An 18,949-nucleotide genomic window follows, 5' to 3' on the forward strand; every position below is an offset into this window, starting at 1 on the left:
AAATCAAATGAGGGAACCAAATTAACATTCATCCATCCGTGTTCTTCTGCTGTGGCCTGTCCCAGTTGTCATGGGTCAAGATTAAGGGGTCTACGCTAACCAGGCCATCACCTACACAATAACAAATAAATTCAGAGTCTTTGGACTCTGGGAGGAAGCTGGAGAAAACCCACCCGGGGGAAAAGGGAGAACAGATAAATAAAACATGTTGACACACACGCACAAAAAAAGACACAAAATTTCACAAGGATCTTTTCATTGTTTTCTTCTGGCTGTTTTATTGGACAGATCACCTGCCTTTGTTTTTATTTTACACAGCAACACAAAAATCGCCCCACTTCATTTACTACCATTAGTACAAAATGTCTTTTACAAAAGGAGCCTCTGTCAGACTGTTGGGACAGTGTGTTGGGGTACAGCAGTGCAGAAAACTTGGAATCAAAAATCAGGAAACGAGACGTATACACAAACGGCGAGGAAACCTAAAGTGTGTGCGTACCAAACGCCCAAATGTTCTGCTACTGGGGTGGTCTTAATGTACATCCTAAGTTTGAGTAGAGCTTATTTAGACACACGAGACTATAGTATGTGCACTGAAGTGGAAAAAGTGTTACCTATACAGTACAAAACTATGCAAGGGACTTCATCTTAAAGCACCTCATGTTACCATCCCACTGCAGACTGATTTGTTTTCTTTTTTTCACTTTTGATCAGGTTGTCAAATGTAGTGTTAGTCCTACTGCACTCTGGTTGCCGTGCCAACAATCCTCGTTTGAATCAGATAGTGGAAACAGAAGAAGGCAAAATAACCTGGATGACAACATCAAATCCTATCTAATCCTTCCAGCCCGACAGGAATGAGAGAAAGAAAAATGTACAAAAATAAAAAATGAAAGGCAAACAAAACACGTGAGGTAAACCAAACGTTTTGCTGGTACCAAAGCCTCCATACCAAATAAAACTTCTCATCTCATCACAATATTACACTTCATAACAACCCAGATTTTGTAAAATGTAAATGACAATTCACACGTTTGTGTTAAAATGTCTGGTTTTGACATTCATTTGACATTAATTATGCTTATAACTAGTCCTCGTTTAATAATCATCATTATAATAGTAGTAGTAGCACATGGAAACAAGAAACAGAACATTTAATTGCCCTTTTCTGACCGATCACCTTGCTTTGTAAACAAAGAAATGGAAAAAGCCCTTCCCACCCAGCCCCCACCCCGGGGTGTCAGTCGTCAGGGTCTCAGTCTCCAGCCTTATTCCAACGGCCCACTGACACAGTCTGAGCAGTTCTTGAGTTTATAACTCATCCTTGAGGTTAGAGTCTGTGCCTTCCTCCTCCTCTTCTTCCTCCTCCTCCTCTTCCTCGTGCTCTTCCCCTTCCTCCTCCTCTTCGTCCTCCTCCTCCTTCTCTTCTTCCTCCTCATCCTCCTCCTTTGCCTCTTCTCTCCTCTTCTTGTTCTCCTCCTCGCGCTTCTTTCTCTCGTCTTCCTCTTGGCTTTCCTTCATCTTCTTCTCAGCATCCTGGAGAAAATGCGAACAATGAAAATAAATATATCAACCTATATGAAAAGCTCATTCCTTTTTATTAGTGTTGACACTGACGTGAAATTAGAATTAGGATTACAGGGTACAGGGCTAAAACGAGCATACCTTAGTTTTGCCCCATGTGTCGTTGCCAACTTCCTCTGCCAGGTTTGGATCGTTTGTGATTAGAAAGTTGTCAAAGATAGTCCCAGACTTGACCTGCAGCCAGACACAAGGGCAACGCATATTTTGTTATCAAATCTTTAAAGAAAACAAGCACAATCACAAACTCAAAGAGTTTCTTCCTGGGAAAACATGCATAGTTTTCCCAGCAGCTCACACAATACAGAGCAAGTAACCAAATTGCTGGATCAGTGTAAATAGTTTTAAAATATTTCAATAAATTTCATTATGCATTAAGATGTAAATACACATCCAGCTTACCTGCCACAAGTCGAGCCCAATCACCCCGACGCTGTCGTATTTATAGATCTCAGAATCGGCCGTGTACTCGGGGTTGTCAATCTCAGGGTGGATCCACTTGCCCTTGTAGGCAGGGTTGTCAATCTCTCTGGGCTTCCACTCACCCTGCGGACAGCAAACACACACAGAGAAACTGGGGTTAAAACACAAAGCGGCTGACAGTGTAAACAGAGTAAATATTTTTGGATAATATTCCAATCCTATTGTAGGAAGCTCGCTGATGTGCAAAGCTCAGAAAAATAGCACAGAATAAATACTGACTGCATGAAGAGTTAGAATCACTGGATATGCACCTTGTATTCAGGGTTCGTGACCATCGGTGGCTCCCACTCTCCATCCATCTCATCATCCCAGTCATCGGGCTTCTTGGCATCAGGATCTGGGATGTTCTCTGGTTTGTCCCAGTCCTGCAATGAAAACAAAAACAACAAAACATTTGAAACACGATCAACCTATCAAAACTTTTAAAAAATTGAAACAGTGTTGCACACGTGAGACAAGTACTATCATTAAAGTGATGCCCTGAAAGAATGCCAGGTCACACTGACCTCAGGTTTCTTATCGTCAGGGTCAGGAATCTTCTCCCTGTCATCCCAGTCCTCTGGCTTTTTGGCCTCGGGGTCCTTGATTTTTTTGGGAGGCAGGAAGTCCCAGTCATCCTCCAGATTGCCAGATTCCACCTTCTTATTGTCTATCTTAACCTCATAAGTGTTGTCAGGGTTGACGACCAGTGTGTACAAGTGGGTGTACTCATCATCCTGCAGGGCAGAAAAAAAGGTCAATACATGCAACTAACAGCATATTACCATGTAGTTTATTTTTAATTGTTTAAGCTCATGCGTCCTTATATTGTGGTGCTTTTTATTAGAACTAGCTTTCCCATGCGTCACCTTGCACCGGATGTCCTTGTTGATCAGGTGGTTCTTGCCTTTGTAGTTGAAGATCACGTGAACTTTCTTTGTGCCAGGGCCGCAAATATCAGGACCTGAACGAGCCCACAAATACAAAGTGACAGTGAATGTCTGTGTGTAGCAAACACTGCTCTGTTTATCCAACAAAAGCAATACCATTTAACACACCATCCTTTGGTCCACTTACCAAACATGATGTTGTAGACAGAGTCTCCATGCATGTCCTCCTGGTTGAGCTCGGAGGGAAACAGTTTAATGTAGCCTCCGCCACAGTCGATGCTCTGCTCGTGTTTCACGGAGAACTGTATGACTAAAGGCTGGCCCTTGTTGCTGAAGTCATCAAAACGGGCTGACAGTGCATAAAAACGGGCATCCTGGCTCGTCTGCAGACCTGCAGAAACAACGGTGTTACTGCAGGGAAGATCAAGCTAAACCAGCGAGTACTCCTGTTCTGTCTTAATGAAACAGTACGGGTTAATTTGATGCTCTGTTCTCAAGTTGAAGAACAGAGAGGAGGAAGACAGCCGTGTTGATACAGGCAGAGCTCCACGAGGAAGCAAACACGCGCCTCTGACAGCAGGTGTCTGACAGGGTAGTACAGTGTAATTATGCAACACATATCAGCGCCTTCCTGCTTACCTTTGTCTTTCTCTTCATCACCGTAGAATTTCCCAGCAGTCAGGACAAACTTCCCATAATCGGACTTGTGCTTGGATTCCACCCAGCGACTCATCCAGGCATCTGCACAAACAGGTTCAGAGTCAGCTGCCCAGCAATCACCAAGACAAGACTCACAAAACTCTGTTAATCCAGCCTTCGATACAGAGTGTGTGTGTGTGTGTGTGTGTGTGTGTATATGCGTGTGTGTGTGTGTGTGTGTGTGTGTGTGTGCGTGTGTGTGTGCGTGTGTGTGTGCGTGTGGGTGGGGGGCATACTGCGGGATTTTGTGACCGCCTTCACAGATGAAAGAACAGGACAGCTGGGAGAAGGAGGGTAGCAGTGAATGACCAGGGGAGAGATGTGCAGCAGTGGGGGGAGGGGGGAGGCAGACGGGGTGTGATAATAGCTTTGAGGGCTGGGAAACATAAAGCAGGGAATATGAATAAATCAATGAATGGATGAGTGATCGGTTGGTCTTCTAGACTAATCAGCTGACGATGTATTCCACAAATTGCGGTAAAATCATGAGAAATAACCGTAACAATCCACGCCGATATGCGGACATGAAAAATAGCCATCATCCATCTCAGTCAGCACCACAGCATCTCAAGCATGTACAGCAGCAACAAAGAAAAGCAAGCACTTCAATCCTATCTGTGTAATGTTGTGTGAAAGCGCTCACCGCCGTCTTCAAATTGCTCGCGGAAATAAACTGTGGACTCGGCCAGTACAGATGCAGCCGACACGGCCATCAAAAGCAGGCACAGTGCTGTCATGGCGACGAGCTGAAGCAGCCGGTCAAAAACGAACCAATTACAAATAAAAATGCCCGTGTAGAAAGATTTTCTCTAAATAAGGCGAAGCAGCGTTGTCTGTCAGTGCGGTATCCCCATACAGTGATGCTACAGTGAGAGCCACCGAGACGCTGCCGCTTCTCTCCTCTCGCCTCGGAACAGATGTCTGAATCTGATTGGACGACGGTTGCTAACCTCAATAAGGAAGCGCTACCGCTTAAAGCCAATCAGAGGACAGAGAATCCGGACGAATACTTTCTGCAGCCAAGGGGAGCAGACCACGCGTTTGCCTGATACACGCCCAAAGGAAGGATGATGCGCCGTGGGTGAATCACATGCAAGGGGAAAATGCAATATCAGTAACAACACGAGTATAACTAAAGCTAAACAACATCAACTACATATAAATATACATCTAAAAAAATAAATGAAATAATTCGAATCGGTAGGAAAAAAATAATTTTCTATAAAAATAAATAATTTTTTACATTCTTAACAAATGTTTTCACGCCTGATCTCGTGCAGCATATCTATATCACCTCAGGCGTGATTTTCTTGCCTTATGTAAACTAAACTAAACACAGGAGATTCCACAGAAATATACATCACAGGCGTAACAACTCTGTAATAGGTCCCAGGGCAGATCTTTTGGGGGGGGGGTGTCCTTACCTCCACATTGTACCAGAACAAACACAGCATAGCATATAGCAATAATAAGACATATCAATGGCATCAGTGCAGCTTGTAACCAGCACCACGGATAACAACCGCAGTCGGGGGTTGGGTCAGCGGACAAATTTACTTAAAGCCTACAAACACACACACAAGCCCAAAATAGATTCAGCCTTGCTAATGTAACATAAAGACACCTGTAATATGTGCAAGCTACAAAAAGCCACAGGTCCTCGCAGACTTACTCGATGGGCAAGCTTATAACAAGCACACTGATTTATAGAATTCCTCATTCAACAATTTGTTTTCTACATATATCACACACTCACATACTGACGAGTGCTTATTTTGAACATATGACTGGTACCAATGTTTCAAACCTTTAAACAAACTTCATCTCTCGGGCCTTGCATTCAGCAAAGTCAACACGTTCATAGGGAGCAAGAACAAGTAATTTAGTTCCCAGCATCTATCAAAACATTGTAGAGTGTAAAATTACTGTGTCAATATTTGCACAACTGAAAATGTAATAAAAATGTATAAAGCATAAAAATACAGGCTTTCCTCTAGTCCACTTTACTGTAATCCTGTCAATATAAGTACCCAGTGTAACATAGAGGAGGGCCCTCTAAGGTAGTTTTCTCGACTGGGTCCCAGGTGCTGCCCTGCCTGCCATATTCAAATTCGAACATTAATGTGGAGTCAAATCACTGAAATCGATGACGATTGTTGTTTACCAGGTTTTTATTTCTTTAAACCGTGTCTGACAGGTTCTCTCTGTGTTCTTATTGTGATGTGACCCTCAGCTTTGAAGCAGACTGTGTTGATGATAGATGAATTATACCAACAAAAGAGTAAAGCACACCACTAAGTAACAACTGTATATTAAGTAACAGTACAGTAAAACCTATAAAATGTTTTTATAAAACACAAGTATGTAAAAGGGTGAGTTTCCAGAGGTCCAATGCTTTAGAGACAAAGTCCTTCACAGTAAGAGCTTCAAGTAACACTTCCATCACCACTGGTCCTTGCACGTTCATTTTAAAAAGAATAAAAAAAATCTAACAAAATAAAATAAGTGCACATTTAGAGTACTCCACGAAACTAATCTGGTCCAGTAAAATGTTCAAATATGGCACAAATGATATTAATAAATAATCTGTGCTGATATAACCACAATGTTTGACATGCCACTAGTAACACATGAATTACAAACTCATATGAACACAAACAACAGTGCGAGTCAGACTTTGGCCGAGGGGATTAGATATAAATAGTGAAAAGGAAAAAAAAGTCTCCCTCTGCGCCATACTCTGCACAGACACCATCTTCTTCACCCCTTCGTCTTGACAGGATTCAAACCAGGCAGGTGAAGAAGAGCAGCCACACTTCCTGTGATGCTGCCCATCTCTGCAGGCTGGGTCACGCTGCTCTGCCCTCTAACCCTGGATCTGCCCTGATGTCTGGCCTTCTGTGACGGGACCTGGACAGACACATGTTGCATCTGTGGGGGGAGGGGGAAGTATGCAGTGCAGAGCAAAGAAGACACATCTCTGTGGCTCTGTATGCAGATGGGCTGGTAAAGCAATCTTACACCTCCAGGTCTGTCTCTCTGTTTCCTCCTCGCTCTAGGGAAGAAAGAAGTTGATCCTCTGAGGTATGGACTTGCATCCTTGGGCTGAGAACAGTCTCTCCTCTTTGGGAACATACAGCATTGCCTTGGCCACCTCATCCAGCGTGGCTTCATCTGTTTCCAGACCTCGTGCTGCGTATGCGTCCCGTGCACAGAGCTTAATGTGACGGTACTCCAGGGGCAGAAAGGGCACAAAGAAGTCAATCAGGTGACCAGACATCAGCTCACTCTGAGCAAAGCCACCTGGGATATTAAAACAAAACAGGAAATAGAAACATATTTAACGTTTTAACAATGTGTTTTGGTTCTTTTTTATCATACGCTGTATATAAAAGATGGCATTCATGCAGTTTTCTTCCAGGTATGAAAAATAAAGCCAGTGTACTGATTCTTTGGTCAGCAGGGGGGCAATTCCTGAGGTGGTCTGTGACCTCGGTCATCACTTTCCTGCTAATTTTGTAACCAGAAACATAAACATGGTATGTTTTAACATGTGATTAACCACGTGAGTAATGAAGTTGTTAACCAGTAAGTGTACAAAATCCACCCCTCACTCATGAGTACCAGATTCAAAGATGAGGCTTCACAATAGGACCTCACTAACCCATGGGTAACACTATGCTGGTCTAAGCTGTTTTTATATTACTTTAGCGGCTTTCAGCAAATAATTTCAAGCCACTGAGCAACCAGAACACCCGAGTAACTTAATGGCTTAAAAAAAGGCTCAAAGCTTAAGAAAACCCACCAGGCAACCTTTACAAAAACTTTACTGCTCACCTTGAGACTCCATAGTCTCAGCTCGCAGCCGATGCTCCAGGTCTTCCATACCGATGTCCTCTCGATTCTGGCCAGAGTGCCAGAAGTCCAGCGCCACGTCGTTGATTGTTGCACCACCAATGTTACTGCAGTGACAACAGCAAAAACACAACATTATATGTCTACAGCTGCTGAGCTTCTCAGGGAGACTCGATTCTTTCTGGTTTGGCAGCAAAGTTTCTTTAATACAAGTTGCTCTTAGATAAATGATCACAGTTCAAAGATGGCCAGTAATTCACTCACATCTCTGAACCATAACTGTTGAGTGAAAAACGGCTTTTTCTATTTTTGACTGAACAGACTGTTAGTCAGGACAAATCTGACTTGAGGAATTGAAAACATGAAAAATCCATACAGCTCATCCTTCACCACTGATGAGCTGCCAGGCTATCTGGACAGGAAGTGCACAGAGAGCTTTACAGCTTCATCAAACTGTGCCTGAAACAGTCAGCTAACCTGAGGAAGAGGAAGATGGCCCTGCGGTAGCTGACCCCATCTACGTTGTCATAGTGATCCATGAAGGGCTTGATTGCGTCGATGAGGCCCGGATGAAGCTTTTCAGCCTCATCGAAGATGAACAGAGTCTGAGGGCAGCGCAGCACCATGTCTCGAATTGCTTCTCTCAGCTGACCCTGGATTTCAGGCAAAAAAAAAAAAAAAAAAAAACATAAGTCAAACATTATTATCATTTTATAACATTTCAGATCTGACAAAAGCTGATTATTATTTCCTTTCAAGCTTGATATATAAAGATACTAAACTGGGCATAAAATATTACAAACTGAGATAACTTAAACCAACAGCCGACATTTATCTAGAATGTTTTAATCTTTTTAAACGAATATATAAATGTGCCATTGTTGGTAAAAGTTCTTTAAAAGAATTAGCCCTGTTATATGCCACAGAGGTTCAGTGGGAGGCTGTACTACAACACGTAGACACGTTAAAGTCCACATTTGCACACTTTGCAGACTTGAGGGCATGAGGGTAGAGGTTATCCCGTGAACTGCATATACCTATTTATATTTGGATAGCTCTGTACTATGCACCATGTATTAATGCTATGTAAACACAATTTTGAAATCAGCTGCAGTGACTGTGAAAAAATGCGCTCAAATGAGACTGAGCTGGCACCTCTGACCCGGTTGGACAAACGCCAGGTTCCAAACATCCATTTCTCTGAGTATTTGTGTCGCAGCATCAGTGTTGACTTAAAGCATCTGTCCAAACCATGACTGCTATCACTCTTATGATGAATTACAACACAGAATAAATATCTATGTAAGCAAAGCAGCGTCCAGAGAACACAGGTACATGTTCCTGGCACAGGACGGCCATCGCTGTGCCAAGTGGGCTCACCTTGTACGTGTCCACCAGCCTGGCGTGCGGGAAGTGGAACGGGGCGATGAACAAACGGACACACTCGCTCTTCACCCCGTCCCGGTACAAGTTATCAGCAATGATCCGGGCCACAAAGTTCTTGCCTGTGCCGGACCAGCCGTGGAAGGAGAGCGTCAGGGGCTTGTTGGACTCGGGGTTGTTGATGAAACCCTGGATGGCTTTCAGAACCACGGACTGAGCCAGATGTTGCCCGTGGAGCTTCGTCTGAAGGTCTCTTGCTAGACCTGCACATGAGACCATAGATTTTTGATTTTAAAGGCACCGGCAAATATGAATAAAGTGCTCTGTGTTAAAATGTCTACTTTTAAAATATGTGATATAGCCAATAAAACGTAAAGTTGTTAAAGGGCTGCATCAGGCACTGAAGCTAAAGCCCTTATCAGATGATGAGTAACTGTGTGCAGTGTTGGGTGAATTCACAAACAGACGATTACAAAGAATAATGAGGGGAAACGACCAACACACGCTTGGGGCAAAGCGGGCAGCCACAGAGCAGCAGTGCGATACCTGTGATGTTGTTGGTTATCCTGCAGTCTCCGGACTCGCAGCACTGACCCAGGCTACAGTACCACTGATGCAGCAGGCTCATGTAGTCCTGAGGAAACCCTGCCCAGATATCCCTGGTAGGAACTGCTCGCATCACAAGAGCAGGGCGAGAGAAGTCCGTGTTTGTAACAGTGTAATAACGAATCGTAAAAATAAAAATATTGCAAAATGCGCACGAGGCACGATGTAGCTTGCGAAATGAGCGCTTTCGTTATAAAATGGTTTTAATTTCTTTTACCATCTCTTACCTTGCTGGGTGGCATCATCCTGATTGGGCTGACACTCCCCCTCCCAGATATTGCAATAAATATAATTAAAATAGTAAGTAGAGACGTTGCTAATGCTATCGAAATGGAAGAAGTCGGCCTGTGCCGAGACAGCCCAGAGCAGCAGGAGAAAGCACCGCGCAGACATCGCGAACAGGCTGACGTGAAGCGGTCCAAACGACACTGAACACGAAGCCCCGTTTCTGCTCTCCCATTTATCTGAACGCGGTGGTCCACCGGCGGCCTGCTTTGACTGGGATACCCCTCCCCGCCCCCGACAACGTCTCCCTGCTGAAGCCAAAGAGGGGCGCTTGTTGTGCGGTTTGCCGCGGGCGGGCGGTTACTACCCCATTCCCTACTGCTCACGTCAAATTTGATTGGAGCCATTTTAAATGGGAGCGAAGCCTGTACTGCAACGCCATACGGCAAATGTCACGCTACCGAGGTAAGAGGCTTGCGTGTCCACAAACAACCCACGGTCAGCAACGCCAGCTAGATATTCCCGCCTTTGGGAGGTCAGCAAGTGACCAAATCGAACTCCTTTCCATTACATAACGTCACTTCCGTCGAAAAGTCGTACACTTGTTCTCAATCTTATTTACTTTTCATAGTTGTGTCATTAGACTTTACTACTCCACTGTTTGCACAACTGGTTTAGTAATATAAGATCAGTTCATTTGGCGCTCATACACGTCACCCATCGAGAAAGGGAGGAGAAAAACAGATGCACACAAATGAGTCAATAACAAATATTTTATTGTTACAAATTGAAGTAAACAGGATCAGGTCACAATCCAGACATAATAGCACGAGCAGGGTCTGAACACCGATTCCTGCAGGTGAAAATCTGTCAACATCACTTTCCAGCTTTTGAGGAAACAGCACCATTTAGATTTATTATGAAGTGACAGACTTGTGCTTGATTGTGCTTCAGTGTCTGAGGCTTCACACCTGTGTAGAGAAGAAATCATTAAAATACAAGTACAGACTACTAACAGAAGAGTTAACTAGCAGTTAATGACCACATGACCTCAGAAAAAAATGGAACGGTAAGGGTTATAATCAGCTTAAGTCATCTGGCAAAATCAGATCATCACTAGTCTTGTGGCCACCTTAAATAATTGTGATTCAGGACTGGACAAAAACACTCACCAGGTAAAGAACTTGAACTTTTCCCCCCCATCTGAAAAAGAAGAATGAAAAACCTTATTACAAGTCAGCGACTGGCTGATTCATATTTTATTCACTGGGTTGCTCAGTGACAGACTGTCCACATGAGTGTTCAGGTCAGACATTTGTTGTAACATCACTGAACCCCTTATGACCATCGTGCACTTTTAAGTCAGTTTTCTCACCTCAGTCACTCTGGTGTGGTCCACACTGGGTCTCCATCCCTCACACAGAACAACCTGAAGATATGAGAGCATCAGTCAAACATGCACATCAACTGCAAAGATGAAGGAGTCAACGCTGACCTGGTCAGCTAGAGCTAATAAACAGACTCCATGGTTTAAAGTCAGTCTGTACTTTGTCATCACACAGGCCAGACTACAAGGATCAAATGATCTTTACTGCAAGAAAGTGATCCCAGAAAATATGCAAGTGGCTCCTTCAGACCCAGCTCTATAAACCTCAACAGCACGGGGCCCATTCTGGGTCTGAGGAGCTAAAAATGACACGATTTCATACTCACCATGAGTGTTTAATCATCTTCTGAATGGTGATGAGTCGCGAGCCCGCTCGTTCTGTAAAAACAAATTAAGTTTCGGGTAAATTTACAGAACCATGCTCACTTTTTTCCCCCAACATTAAAAATCCAGATCAGAGTCTGTTACAAATTATCCTCAACTGGATCAGCGACCTGATTCAAACTCATCACATCTGAAAGCTGTTAGCTGCTGTGCAGGGATGTCACCAGAAATGATACCTAACGCTAACATTTGATACCAAAAAAAAAAAATAAAAAAAAAAAAAAAAAAAAAAAAAAAAAAAATCGGAGATCACGTGCTTTTCTTTGGTACTGCAGGCAGTGTATGTACTAAGCTGCCATATTTCTAGATACATTCTTACATATTAGAGGAAATCCAACAGCACAGGAAACACTACCTGTGGAAAAGGACCATTTATGCAGCCGCCATAATAGCTCCGCTTAAACTCATATGGCAGAGTTCGTATTTTGCTATGAATGATGTACTTTACACTTTTTAGGTGGAGTAAGCGATCAAAGAATGATGCAGTTTCATACAGTCCAAGCACCACAAGTTAACAAAGCACTTAAAACTTCAAAGACTTAAAGCTGAGCAAGTTTTAATTCAAGGCATCATCCTGATGATGTTACCATTGAGACGGCTGTTATTTCATAGGTTAAATGGTTTGCTGTGGTAATTCTAGTCATGCTTATCCTTTTGTATAACAAGTCTATAAATGTGTAATTACCACACTATGCAATTTAGTCTGTGCCTTGTTAAAAGTGTTATTTGAGATAAATTATCTGCCACCATGTCAGTGTGTGAATGGTCATTTTGTCCATCAACTGTATTGACATGTGTAGTTCTATTGGTGCAGAGCATCAGGTTTGTGGTACTGTGACATCCCCGCTGCAGTGTTTGAGATTTAATGCTTACCAGCAGAGCAGCAACGAGTCAGACAGCAAGGTGTTCACATCTGAAGAGAAAGAACTAGATTATCACTTTGTTTTAAACACATCAGTGATTGTGGGACTACATAAGTTGATGCTCAGCTAGGAGCGAAAGACGATAGTTATTCTTCATAGTTTAATCTGTTGAACTATGCACTCATCACTGCATCGAGCTTCATTAAAAGAAACGTAGAGCAGGATTTCAACTCACCTCCACTTTGCCTTTTGTGGGACTCCTGAAAAAAAATAAATAAATTAAATATATAAGTTTAGAAAGAACTCAAACCCAGTGACCGTCAAAGGTTGCAGAGGCCGACACATCAGCTAGGAGCGAAAGACAACAGTAATTCTTCACAGTTTAATCTGCTGAACTATGCACTCATCATTGCATCGAAACAGTTTTATTTTTACAGGCCGGCTCCTCAAAGAAAAAACCTACCTGCAGCTGATCCAAGAATGCACATCTGGATCCAACATCAGGACCGTCTGCAAAGCACGAGAGACGCATCGTTGAAGAGTCCAAATTTTAAACATTCATGTATGTAATATAGTTTTAACTGCATCAGAAAAAAGTCCTCTTTCACTCTTTTTCAGAGAGATTCCCATCGTTTTAAAAACAAAAGTCATCATTAACAGTTTCTTATGGTAACACATGATCAAGAATTTACATCCATTACCTGTTAGCGATAGGACTCGGACCTGAGGACACCTGTGGGTAAAAATAAAGTGATTAAAATGATATAAACTTTTAAGCTCACAGGTTGGGAGTAAGTAGTGCCTCAGATAATACAACTTGGTGGTTGGAGTATCATCACATCTTCTCAAGAGTAGCAAATAAGTGTCATCACAGGAGCACAAATTTATGGCAAAGACTGATGCTTCCCTGAGGTGTTAGCAGAGAAAACTACACGTGTGGATCAGGACTCCAGGAACAGCGTTACAAGTCAGTGTTGTGGCCAAATATTTAACATTTTCATTTAAAATAGATTTCCTGTTCATTTGTTGTACATTGTGTACAAATCACACTTTGCCAGTCAAATGAAAGCAGTAATATCCCCATTAGTTTTACATGCAAATATTAGTTTATCCATGCAAAGGCACACTGGGGTTATTAATACTTAGGTTTGAAATATTTGTAAATATGGCCCCGCACCCAAGCAATTAAAAAGGCACCTTCAATTTCAGCTTTAGGAATTTTATCATTATAGTTTGATTTAAGAGCAAGTGTAGTCTCTCCACAGCGAACACCTTAGAGAAGCACAAGTTTCCTCTGCAAACACTCATCCTCACCTCCTCAGTCCCCTACAGACCAGTCACATCTCTGGGCTTTCACAGCACCTGTAGAAACACTCTTGTTAGGACTATTACAATGAATGGGAAAAGCAAGAAACTCAAAGGAAAAACTATATATGGAAGTCTCAGTGTAGAAAATGCTCAGAAATCACTTCTGTCCACTACTCTTACACTTTAAATCATCACCGACGTCCATTTAGGGAAACAAAATAAAAAAATAACTAAAAATTCAGGGTTTAAAGCAGAATTCCTTACCATCAAGCATCTGCTGATGTCGAGAAGTCAGGATGAGCATCGTGATCCTTCATCTTTGAAGAGCCGTCTGTATTTTTGAGTGTTTTAAGTTGTTAATCTGTCAGATTTAACCCAAACACGACAGGAAGGTTAACATTTTTAATTAAAATCCTCATAACTTAACACAAAGTTATATACACCCACTAAATACGCTGCATGGCCAGCAGCAGGAGCCGTGCAGCTAAGCTAACCGGCCCACAGTTTCTCACAGCCTTTGCCCCGTCTTGTCAGGAATGTTGCCTTTACTTCACATCGACTCAGATGTCCCTAGCAACATTATGTCATCATATGTAAGCGGGACTAAACTGCACCGAGGCTGCTTTTAAAACAGGAGCTAACGAGCCGCAGGCCAACACGCGATCTGTTGCACGTGGATGAGGCCTGCTAGGCTAACGCTTATTAGCTCTAAAGAGCTTCCACTTAAAAATGCCACCGAGTACAACGTTACCTACATGATAGGTTAACAGTTATTACTGCGGGCGTACAATAAAGTCAAAAACCACGAGACAAACACTAAAGCTGGAAAAACCCCAACCAACTCACCAGTAAGTCGTCCGAGGAATGAGGCAGAGAAGCGGGCGCGAGGCGCTTTTATAGAAGCTACCGCACAGCCTGATGGGAAAAACATGGCTGGCTGAGCAGCGCCCCTGCTGGACGAGTCGGTCTGTGAACGCGCAACGTGTGCGACATGTTTTTGTATTTTAACTGAATACTTGTGCCCTGAAAAAACTCTGCTTTGATTCATTTGTAATTGTTCAGCTGCTCCCTTTAGGACTTCTCTCCTCTTCTGTCACACCAACCACCTGCATCTGCATTTCCACCTTCACAGGGAATGGATGGAGCTAGCTCCACATTCAACATCTGTCGTGTATCCACGGTTCCTCCGCACAGGTCTGCACAGGTCCAAACCAGCTCAGGTTCAACTGTTCAACCTCAACACTATCTTTAACTCCACTACCTTCCACTCCACCTCCTGTGCTGCCGTCTCCATCATCACAGGTCTCACTAGTAGCTTGTAAACCTTCCCTTTCTGTCACAAATCACCCCTGATACTCGCCTCTACCCACTCCACCCTGAATGCACTCTCTTCTTCACCTCTGTTGTTTGTTGCTTTGGATGGTTGACCCCAGGTATTTAAACTCATCCATGCCTCTACTTCTCCAGGCTCACCTCCACCTGCTGCCTACTCTCACTACAGATCACAGTGTCTGTGAACATGAGAGTCCTTGAGACTCCTGCCTGGCCTCATCTGTCAACCTGTCCACCACCACCGTAAACAAGAAGGGGCTGAGAGCAGCATCACCCCCTGCCTTGAACCCATCTCACTCCTATCTGATAATGAATATTGAGAGAGACTAACTTCTCTGAATGTTTAGCATTTAACATTCTGTTGGTTCTGCATACCATACCTGTAACCAAGACAGTTACCTATTCCCTGGTGTTTTTGACATAATCACCTCTGTATTATTTGTCTTACTGTTTCATCTTCTCACCCTACAGGCTGTTGGTGCCATATGTTTAGTCTCTTTTTAGCAACCACATGTAAATCATCTTGTGTACCATCATAGATGGCAGAGTTTTTCAGTGGTTCAGGATCAGCCAGACACTCTCTGGGCTTGCAAGCCCACCGTTTACCAGGATACTTAATGAAGAGAAACAGGACTTTTCTTTTCTTCATACTGCATCACCCTCTTCATACAGAACCACAGTTCCTCTCTATCACATGCTTCCTCTTTGAGGCACAAACAAGTACACAGGTACTAAAACTGTGTTACACAGTGTAATCAAAAAGCCTTTAAAAAAATTATTATTAAAAGGCTGAGATAGAAAAGCAAGGGTGACCGGTATATGTAAAAAATCTGCATTAACTGAGGTGAAATTTTAGATCCCAATGTTAATTTTCACTATTATGGATTGAAAAACGTATTTTTCCATAATGTAGGAGTCAAAGTACCCAGACTGATCCAAAAAATCCTCACATTAGTCTGTTTGCTTCTTAAATTAATGTAACTTTCTTGAACAACCTCCTCCTGCTGGAGCCTGCAGGCACACTGTGTCCTGCATTATTATTTAATCTGCAGGTCCCACCTCGCAGACGCGCCTCGTGTCAGGTTCTATTTTTAAAGTCCCTCGACACTTGCACAAGTGTTTTTGAAGTCCCTGCCAATAAAGAGCGCAGTGAGGTGGAAGAAGGGCCGCGCTCTTCTGAGAATAAAAAGATGTCAACAAACTGAGTGCGCAAATATAGACTGGAGCGGGGTGTAGCATTTCCACCACGCTAAGTGCACCAAAGGGGCAATTTAAAAAAAATGTTTAATCAAACTGCTAAAATCAACAGAACTCAGATATTTTTGATAGCTGGGTGTTTAATAAATAGTTATACATTTGATCCTGGAGGTGACAGGATACGTACACTAGGCTCAAAAGCAGTCCCCTGATAACCTACGAGGCTGAATAAACAGACTTCGTGTCACTTCAAGTAAACCAAACATCTCTGGGGTTTAGAGTCCGACTGAAAAAGAGAAAAAACACAGTGAGCAGCAGGTGTTTAGCTGGAAATGCCTTGTTAATGCCACACGTCAACTGTGTGATACCATCATGTCCATATGGACCAAAGTCCCTTGAGGAATGCTTCCCACACCTCGGTGAATCTACCCACAAAACAGGAAAAGGCGGTCCAACACGGCACCAGCGTGATTTGAGGGGAAGCATGACAAAAAGCTCACAGGAGTAAACTCATGGAGATTTAATATTTTGCATCAATAAACAGGAGAATTGGATACAATCAATGGTTATGATGAGAAGGAAATAAAAAATACATTTGTTTTGATTGCTCTCTATCAGGCAATACTGAGCAGAACTGAAATGAATGGCGAGGCCTCCACAAACACAAAACATGGGGAAAAAATACAAAGAAATTTCTTAGAATCCTTCATGTTGATTATTTTCAAAAGGCATTTTTGTCTGATTCTGATGAATTCAATTCAACAAGCGTTTCGCTGGTTTTGCATACAGCACCAACTATATGCTCGTCTCTGCAGATCCCTTCACCAGATACATGAATATATGGCTTAAAGGGTCTCACTGAACACAATGGCCAAATATTTAGGAGATACAATAATCAAATCACAAAGATTAAAAAAAGGGGGTCAACAGGGGGGCTGTTGTGAGCTTGCTACCGCATTTTCAGGCAAAGATAAATATATTTTTATTTTTCATCTCATCCAACTACCATTGCATTCAGATCCAACCGATGCAGCTGCAAATAAGAGAAAGAAGAATGGTTCAACAAAGCTGGGGGTGTACAGCAGGATAAATATGTGGTTCTGAAACTTGGAAAACAGAAGATTCAACCAGCAGAACAACGTCTGGACTGTAGCAGCACTATGAAAGTGCACCAGTATTTTTAAAGGCCGTCTCACGTTTTCGCTCTTCGCACTCCGACAACGTGCAAGCGAATAACGAGGCGCCCCACTCTGATCTGAAGGGAAAACGGGAACAAAACCAGACTTTACAGACTCAGTTCGAGCTTTACGTCCTCTTCATGGACCTGCTGTCCAGAAAGACAAAAGTATGTAAACAATCATTTGTTCATAAATGCCTTCAAAACCTTCTCAGAAGACTGTTTTGGTCTCTGTCCAGACAAAAGTCCCTTCAGCCTTTTCTCTAAACCTTTTTTTTGGCATAATGGACAGAATTTGTCCTCCCACAGGCAAACTTTGTTTTTTCTATCAGTATTGCATATTTGAAATCAGCCACAACTCCTGAAATCAGCGTTTAGATGCTATGGCTTTCTGCAGGGCTTCGTTTCTGGATAATACTCGAGACACAGAACAGCGAGAGTGATCCAAATGGGTGGCAAAGGTAACTCTGAAATGGGAACGAAACATTAAAAGGCTAAATGGAATGACTCCTAAGGATGTAAAGGTTCAGATTCAGATCCTCAAATATGTTTTTACACTATTGCCGCAAAGAAAAATAAACAATAAGAGCATTAGAAATAAAAAAAGAATATATATTTATATATCCATCATATGTATATCTATATATAAACAGTTCTAACTAGTTGCAGGCAAGCAGAGATTTTCCTCTCCCGCCCCTTTAAGATTCATCCGTTCCACCGTTATAAGGCTGTCAGACTCTGGGTGGGGGCACCAGCTTTCTTTCCTCAGTCACCAGATTCCCTGAGATGTAGAGCGCCGTTTTATTTCTCGTGCTATTACTTGAGCCAAACACCATTGACCACAGACCCCCACCCCCCCAGCAAAAAACTATAGATGTAGGAAAGGAGTGTTGCTCTGGCTCATCCTGTGGAGCTGCTGAAGGGTGTGGATGAGCGGGAGGCACGTGACCTCTCCACTCTGTGCTGCTGAGTCTCATGTTGGCAGGTGGCGGGTATCGGTGGATGAGAGACTGACCAAATAAGGAGAGGAGCTTTACTAATATTCATGTTACATCTTTGATGCTTTTCATTCATTTCCATATTGTTTTACAGTCAAATGCAAAGCAGTGTAGAGATTCAATCATCAGTCATTCCAAGGCTTGAATAACAAGTGGTTTCTGCAAAAGAGTTCTTATGAAGACTCTGTTGTGTGTGCATTCTTGATGCATCCGAGTGCGGCGCGCTCTTCTCAGTGCCTCTGGGAGGCTAATCTCTTTAATAGCGGCTCGTCGTAGACCCAGCACTCGCCGTCCTCGTGGAATAGCTACAGAAACACAGAGCAATGAGAATTATACTCGATATCTGAAGTATTTCTGAAAGTAAAATTACAATGTTGTCACTGATCTCTCTGAGATGTGTGGAATTTAAAGTTTGCGGTACGGAGAAGGCTTCGCTTCCATTGCCACGACAGTTATGGCTGCGATATGTCAAATACACCGTGTGTTTACTTTCCTTAGTGTCCATGACGACGACACAAGCTCAGAGAGAGACTCGTGTTAGCCTCTGATGGCTATTTGGTTCTGGGAAAGTGCAGGATTCATGCACGGTGCTCATGCACGGT

General features: G+C 42.9%; 3 protein-coding genes across 5 annotated transcripts in view; all 3 read right to left on the reverse strand.

Moving 5' to 3' along the window:
- Positions 1 to 250: 250 nt before the first annotated feature.
- calr (calreticulin) lies at positions 251 to 4,543 on the reverse strand. The gene is made up of 9 exons (XM_080877421.1): positions 4,276 to 4,543; positions 3,573 to 3,674; positions 3,121 to 3,324; positions 2,913 to 3,007; positions 2,571 to 2,780; positions 2,316 to 2,429; positions 1,984 to 2,127; positions 1,666 to 1,758; positions 251 to 1,536 (listed from the first exon to the last, which is right to left on the reverse strand). Exons 1-9 carry the CDS (start codon positions 4,367 to 4,369, stop codon positions 1,312 to 1,314), a joined length of 1,281 nt encoding a protein of 426 aa, XP_080733547.1. The 5' UTR covers positions 4,370 to 4,543; the 3' UTR covers positions 251 to 1,311.
- Positions 4,544 to 5,927: 1,384 nt separating this feature from the next.
- tor3a (torsin family 3, member A) lies at positions 5,928 to 10,246 on the reverse strand. Its single transcript, XM_080878391.1, has 6 exons — positions 9,704 to 10,246; positions 9,417 to 9,539; positions 8,868 to 9,133; positions 7,965 to 8,140; positions 7,470 to 7,594; positions 5,928 to 6,935 (listed from the first exon to the last, which is right to left on the reverse strand). Exons 1-6 carry the CDS (start codon positions 9,867 to 9,869, stop codon positions 6,688 to 6,690), a joined length of 1,104 nt encoding a protein of 367 aa, XP_080734517.1. The 5' UTR covers positions 9,870 to 10,246; the 3' UTR covers positions 5,928 to 6,687.
- A 214-nt stretch (positions 10,247 to 10,460) lies between these two features.
- The window catches only part of osbpl9 (oxysterol binding protein-like 9), a 48,572-nt gene continuing 40,083 nt past the window's right edge, over positions 10,461 to 18,949 (reverse strand). For all 3 annotated transcript variants that reach the window (XM_080878388.1, XM_080878390.1, XM_080878389.1), the window contains 11 exons: positions 14,490 to 18,652; positions 13,908 to 14,004; positions 13,650 to 13,697; positions 13,037 to 13,068; positions 12,799 to 12,845; positions 12,571 to 12,595; positions 12,346 to 12,385; positions 11,415 to 11,466; positions 11,077 to 11,130; positions 10,874 to 10,904; positions 10,461 to 10,672 (listed from right to left, as the gene is read on the reverse strand). In XM_080878388.1, the coding sequence (XP_080734514.1) occupies positions 18,578 to 18,652 (75 nt within the window). In that variant the 3' untranslated portion in view covers positions 10,461 to 10,672; positions 10,874 to 10,904; positions 11,077 to 11,130; ... (6 more) ...; positions 13,908 to 14,004; positions 14,490 to 18,577. The remainder of the gene's footprint in view (positions 10,673 to 10,873; positions 10,905 to 11,076; positions 11,131 to 11,414; positions 11,467 to 12,345; positions 12,386 to 12,570; positions 12,596 to 12,798; positions 12,846 to 13,036; positions 13,069 to 13,649; positions 13,698 to 13,907; positions 14,005 to 14,489; positions 18,653 to 18,949) is intronic.

The sequence above is a fragment of the Rhamphochromis sp. 'chilingali' genome (assembly GCF_963969265.1).
Source record: "Rhamphochromis sp. 'chilingali' genome assembly, chromosome: 3".
In the NCBI taxonomy this organism is placed as follows: Eukaryota; Metazoa; Chordata; class Actinopteri; order Cichliformes; family Cichlidae; genus Rhamphochromis; species Rhamphochromis sp. 'chilingali'.

Excerpts from the sequence above, each read along its gene's own strand:
- tor3a (XM_080878391.1), bottom strand. The coding sequence starts at position 9,869 with ATGTCTGCGCGGTGCTTTCTCCTGCTGCTCTGGGCTGTCTCGGCACAG. Across the intron at positions 8,141-8,867 it reads GGCTGGTGGACACGTACAAG|GGTCAGCTGAGAGAAGCAAT; the intron begins GTGAGCCCACTT and ends CCTGAAATCCAG. Across the intron at positions 7,595-7,964 it reads GCCATCTTCCTCTTCCTCAG|TAACATTGGTGGTGCAACAA; the intron begins GTTAGCTGACTG and ends TTGTCACTGCAG.
- calr (XM_080877421.1), bottom strand. The coding sequence starts at position 4,369 with ATGACAGCACTGTGCCTGCTTTTGATGGCCGTGTCGGCTGCATCTGTA. Across the intron at positions 2,781-2,912 it reads ACAAGGACATCCGGTGCAAG|GATGATGAGTACACCCACTT; the intron begins GTGACGCATGGG and ends TCTGCCCTGCAG. Across the intron at positions 2,128-2,315 it reads TCACGAACCCTGAATACAAG|GGTGAGTGGAAGCCCAGAGA; the intron begins GTGCATATCCAG and ends TGCTGTCCGCAG.